General features: G+C 32.4%; 1 protein-coding gene across 1 annotated transcript in view; it reads left to right on the forward strand.

Annotated features, from left to right (window-relative positions):
• Positions 1-2,001: 2,001 nt before the first annotated feature.
• The window catches only part of LOC148234301 (uncharacterized), a 27,410-nt gene continuing 22,761 nt past the window's right edge, over positions 2,002-6,650 (forward strand). Inside the window, exon 1 of the mRNA XM_088187631.1 lies at positions 2,002-2,160. Coding sequence (XP_088043757.1) covers positions 2,103-2,160 — 58 coding nt within the window. The 5' untranslated portion in view covers positions 2,002-2,102. The remainder of the gene's footprint in view (positions 2,161-6,650) is intronic.

Raw genomic sequence — 6,650 nt, forward strand, 5'->3', positions numbered from 1 at the left:
GGTAAGCATGTGTCCTTTTTCATGGTAAATGTCGCATGGACAGATTTTTGCTTTGCCTTGATTCTCCAAAATTGTAGCCATTTTTTAATTTTATTCAGAAGTTCATGTATAAGCCTAGATCCTTTGTTAGAACTCCATGTAACGCCATAACGAACGTATCATCTGCAAAGGTAGCAACAAAAGTTTCGCTAGTTGTTGGTAGTTTGGCGACGAGTTGGTTACGGGTGGCAATTAGATACAGATTGAGTAGCTGCAGTAGTGTTTTATTGACGATTGATAAGTTGTTTGTACATTATGTTTATACAATGGAATGGGGCACGTGCCGCCAAGTTTTGGTCATAACAAAAATCTATATATAAATATAAATTCGCCCCACAGGTCCATCCCCCAGGAACGCCCGGGCATCCCGAAGGAATTAGGCAACATGGTTAGGGATTTTAAATGCTACCAGTGCTGCCTACCCCCAAAAGTCCCCGTTCTTCGAGAGGAGTTCACAGTGCTCTCCCACACTGGTTATTATGGGCCTCCAGCGACAGAGCATCATAGCACCGTTATCAATGTACGGGATACAATTATGGGGCTCAGCAACCAGCTCTAATATAGATATAATCCAAATATACCAAAATAAAATTCTAAGAATGATATTGGATGCCCCATGGTTTATTCCAAATTCATTCATCCACCGGGACCCGAATATGGCAAAAGTGAAAGAAAATATCTACATGACAAACATAAAATATTTAAAAAAGCTGATGAACTATCCTAATCAGCTTACGAAGAATTTAACAAACGTCTAATACAGGAAACGCCTGAAGAGGAAGGAAATCTTAGGTGTATAAAGCAAAGGTTAAAATGATATCATCAGCTGCAAAGTGAATCGCTGATAGGCGACTCATCCACCTGCCACTAAACGAACAAAGAAATTGTTTAATGTCCCATAAAGACTGATTACAAATTTTTCATACACAAAAAAAATCGAGGCAGCAAATGCTCTTCCCAAAATGACGTCCCTGCTAGCCGGCCAAAGATAAAAAAAATCTCGATTATCAATAGTCGGTAACATTTTTTAATAAGACGACCCTTAATGCAATGCTTATAAAAAATATCTTACTATAATTTTTTCTGGTCAAGTGAGTTGTAAGCTTAAGGTAAATTCACAATACATTAAAATTCATTTATTTACACTATTCAAGGATGTAGTTAAATGTCTCCCCACCATCTTTGTTCTTGAAGTGCTTCATTTACACATGGTTTCGGAGTATATATTGAAAAGAGTAGGATAAAAAGAGCAAATCTTTGTCTGATGCCTCTTTCTATTGGAATATTTGTTTGTTCTTCCTCAACACTTATTACAGCTGATTGATTTTAATGGAATTAAATCAGGCTCGGTTGATTTATTCGACATTTTTATACCATATTCTATCTAAGACTTTAATTTTTAATGGAATCTACGTTCCCTAAATAGTGACTGTATATTGTGATTTTAAATGAATAATTATAATTCGACCAAAATACCCTTATGGTGTGTTACGGGTGGCAATTAGACACAGATTGAGCCACTGCAGTAATGTTTTTTTTTAATTATTTGTGGTGTTTACATTGTTACAAGGTGGACACGAGACGATGCGTCTGAATGCGTGGAAGATTACCGGTCGAGAGAATAATTGTCATACCAGTGCTACTCATGTGCCGACTAGCTTTGGCCATAACAAATCTAAATCGTCCCCCATAGTAGTATATGCTAATTATATTTTTTCATCTCTTTGTCATTTGTTTTTTTTATTTTTGTTTCATTTGCAATGGTTTGATTTTTGATAATATCTAGGTGGCGTAGGCTTTTCGTCTGGCGTACTAAATAAATTAGTGTTGGTTCGGCGTAATTTTGTGTTTGTTAACGCTTTTGTTGCGTTAGCGCATGCGCACGGCGTTGCGCTCTCGGTTCGGATAATTGCGCACTGACGCATGCGCGTCAAGGTCGCTGGCGCGTGAGAACCGATGATCGGCTCGGAATGTTTTAGTTTTGTGTTGGGCGTCGCCGCGTCTGATTGTCCGCGCGCGGTGTCCGTTTGTTTATTCATGCGTCTCTGGTTAGCCAGTCATTGATGGAAGCCAACGGGGAGTTCTCGGGGGCGTATCCCGAGATGGGAAGGGTCAGCGAAGGTATTTATTATTCACTTGAACGTTACTTTAGCAAAGTTTCTCGCTCTCGAATACTCTTAAATCTTCGTCGAACGGCGCATCCCGGTTTGGTAGTTTCACTTTTGTCGACTTTCGCGTGTCGTTGTAAGTTGTGCGTTGACTGCGTGTGTCACGTTAAAAACTTTTAACCTTTTGCACTCGTAATACAAGTTTGACGCATCAGCACATATTCTAGTGATGGTAGTAAATAACCTGCCGATTTAAATTGTAAACAAAAAGAAGTCAATTTATATAATAGCGACAAAGGCCTCGAATAAATTACACCAATATAATTAATTATACATCAATGTAATTAAATTATATAATGATAGTATGCTCTATAAATACGAATATTTATCAGTTTCCTGAATCATGTACAGAATCAATCGCCTATTAAAAAGAGAAATTCAAACTTCGTTTTACAATAAGAAATATACAAACATAGAATTTTACATTTTATAACACTCACACGGTTTAAGGAATGGTAAGTTTTTTAAAGAAATTATTTAATTTCTATCCGCATTCATTGCGTAGAAATTATTGAGATGGACTGACAAATTTTGCATACATAAAAAAATATGTATTTAATATTTTGTTGTTGAAAATATTTTGTATCAATTTGTTCATGTTTACAAATATTTTTGGCCTTCAACTTTCATTTTGTCGTATATATATCATTTTTTTTAGAATATATATTATATTAGGGGTACCGGAAAGAAAACCATTATTTTAAACATCATAGGTCTTATTGAAATTTTATTTTCATATTATTTTACATATTATAAAATATAATCCCCATAGTTATCTAGAACTGTTTGCCAGCTTTTAGGCAATTTTTGGATTCCCGCTTCATAACAATTTAGTGGTTTCGAATTAAAATACGAATTTAAATGATTTTCGACTTCCTTCAGATTTTCAAATTTTTTGTCCCTAAATGAATGTTCCATAAATCTAAACAGATAAAAATCAGAAGGAGCGAGGTCTGGCGAATATGTAGGATGCTTCGAGACTTCAAAATTTAAATTGCATATTTTTTCACAAGTCATCTTTGCACTGAGAGGGTGCGCGTGGTCGTGTAACAGAATCACTCCTTTTCGGTTTATCAAATTCGGACGATTCACTTTTAATTTCTCATTCAATCTTTTGAGTTGTTGACAATAAACTTCTGCAGTTATCGTATCACCTAGTTTTAACAGTTCATAATGGATAATTCCACGAATATCCCACCATACACACAATAGGACTTGCGAAGGGTGAGGTCGGGCTTAGGGGTCGGAACAGGTACTTCCTTCTTTGAAAGCCATTGTTTTTTTCGCACCACGTTATCGTATACTATCCACTTTTTGTCACTAGTCACAATTTGATCCAAATATGGGTGAATTCTGTTTCTTGACAACAGTGAATCGCACGTGTTCATTCGCTCCTCTTTGTTCGCTACGGACAGCGCACGGGGAACCCAAACACCCATTCAATTAGTTTTGCCGAATTTTTTTGTGTTCTTGCACTCTAGACCACGGAGCAGCAAGTTTTTGGGATAAATCCTCGATACTTTGACGAGGATTTGATTACAAAATGACCTTCAGCAGTTCATCGTCGAATTTCGAAAGTCGTCCTGATTTCGGAACGTCTGTTAAGGTCCTATCGCCAGATTTAAATCGCCGGAACCAAAACTGGCATCTGTTTGCTGTTATTACTGCTCCATAAATTTCAATAATGGTTTTAGCTGCCTTAGTTGCTTTCCAGCCTTGATCGAAAAAAAAGTAGCATGCAATGCCGTATGTATTGTTCGATTGCTTCTGGTTTGCTAATTTTACCCTTAAGATTAAAAAAATATTTATGGCGCAAAAGAAAGCCGAGGAACAATACTATAGAAAAAAAAACATACAAAGATGCTCACTCCATCGTGTCCAGGGTCAAACTGATCTCAAACAAGGAATGTAAAAAAAATGGAATCTTTTCCGGTACCCCTAATATATATATATATATATATATATATATATATACATACATATATACATTTTTCAGAATATATGTGTATCATTGAGGAAATAATAAAATTAATTAAAAAAATAATTAATTATTTCAATCAATATTTTTCCAGTTTGTGTATTGTTAATTTTAAAATTAAATTACTCGGAAAACAATATATTTTACTTTAATAACAGTTTAGTTATTAATACATTCCTATTGAATATATTCTTAATTCTCAATAGGAATGATTAAATTAATTAATAATTATAATTATATAGTATTCTTTTAATATATATTTGGAAAATTTTGGATTTAAAATGTCTATTGATATGATTTTTATAGATTAATTTATTATGTATTTTATTTTAAAATAATTGAATATATGTATGTTCACAATTTTTTTTCTTTACGATTTAATTTCTCTGTTGTTTATTTATTTATTTATGAATTTGGGAAAAGTATTTGAACATTGCAAGTAGAACAATATACGCGTAAGAAAGAGTTATAGAACATATTTCCTATATATTATTTAAATACGTTGCATTAAATTGCTTTTATTTATTTTTAAACGATCGGCTATTATATAATTATGTTTATATCGTTCATAGTTCATTGATATATTTTGTTTAATAAATCAGCAGCTTTCATAACGTTTTCATAATTGAATTATCCTTAAGCTTTCGATTTTTAAATCAAAAATACCTAATTGATACATTAAGACTTTTCTTGTAAAACCTGATAAAAGTATTTAAAAAATAGTGTATGAATATTTATTTTCATCTAATTTCAATCAATTGTTTTTTTTTTCACTCAGTCTCAATTATTATTATTAATATTTCTATTAAAGGACTTTAATTTAATTGAAATATTGACAGGATGTTAGTGCGAGTGATGTTCCGTATGAGCAATCGCCTTGTGAGCGATCGATTTGTGATCAAGTTTCGTTGTGACCAATATTCGTATGAGCAATAATCTGGGTGAGCAATCTTCCTGTGACCAAAAACAGTTTGTTTATTGCTTTATTTTGATCTTTATAGTTAGTCAACTGATCTCTGATATTACTTTCTATGTCAATGATATGATCTTTAACCTATTTATAAAAAACTTATACTTCTCATGAATATTTTTATCCTTTTTATAAAATATTTCCGTATAAATATCAATTCGGTAATAGGCTTAGAATAAATTGCAATTTAATTTGCTAATATGAAACTGGTTTTTACTTCTAATTTACATTATATATGCTGTATTGTTGTTTGGTATTTTTATTACTTATCAAGTCAGCACTTAAATGATATAATACAATAATATTCTCACTAGTTTCCACCTGCATCTTACTGGCTACCAAGTCACACTCCCTCAGGGTTAGAATCCGGAAATCTTTATAATTGATTACAATTTCTACAACTCTTTTTAAAAATCAAATTTATACTTTAGAATTATATTTCCTATAAGCGGTTGCAGCTTTATTAAAAATCAATTGTTCGAAGACTTCTAAAAAAAATACTAAGACAAGAAAGAAAACTTATTGTACGATAGCTAATAAGTATTTAGCTATAGTTTATCTTAACGGTTTCTGTATTGGGAATTTTTGGCTGCTTTTTATATAGGTACATATATATGAGAAGTAACCAGTTGAGAGACAGCTATCGAATATTTTTATGAGAAAAACAAGCTTCTTTTGGAACAGGTGTTTTATTTTTAATTGAGTCTAGCCCGGTAATTTTTTTTAGTTTTGAATTCATGTATCGATTATCTAACGTCAGTAGGACGTATTAGTGTGGGATGTGTTCGAAACACATCCTTGATTAATCAGGGATATGTTTCGACTCTAAATATATTCACGGCACGTTTTACAACATGACCGTGCAAGTGTGTCAGTGCGAATTCAGATGAGTCAGTTCAAATTCTCATAACACTGCACAGGCCACGGCTTTTTCGCTACCAATACAATTTGATAAAAAAACTAATTGAACTAAGTTAATCAACTTAACTTTAATTAAATATTATACACACTCAAGTGTATATACATACATAAAAGAAAGTAGTTTTCATAATTATAGCTTATGATGTTAAAAATACAGTAAAATTCAACTTAATTTTATAATGGAATTCCCTACGACAACGTTTCTCAAATCGGGGCTAGTAAATCAATAAAAAATATATAGTTTTTATATATAATTAATATTCAGCGTTCTTTCAAATTCAAAAGTAAAAAATAATCGCTAAATATTATTGTTAAAAATTGTGGCTATTTTATCGTTTGCGCTTGCCTGTCTCTTTCTGCGTGGGCATTTATCACACTGGGATTTTATTTTTATCCCTAAACCTGATTATAAATTTAATATAATAACTTCTGATGAAAATTTACGAATAAAGTTTCAAGTCGACATATAAAGGAAGTATTATTACATAAAGTTGTTTGTTTGTGCTTGGTTTTGAACCTATTTTATTAATTGAAGCTTTTAAAAACCTATAAGTGTATGTGAATATTGTAGTAT

This window comes from Plectrocnemia conspersa, unplaced genomic scaffold (genome assembly GCF_051122295.1).
Source record: "Plectrocnemia conspersa isolate PC_06_02 unplaced genomic scaffold, ASM5112229v1 ptg000006l, whole genome shotgun sequence".
In the NCBI taxonomy this organism is placed as follows: Eukaryota; Metazoa; Arthropoda; class Insecta; order Trichoptera; family Polycentropodidae; genus Plectrocnemia; species Plectrocnemia conspersa.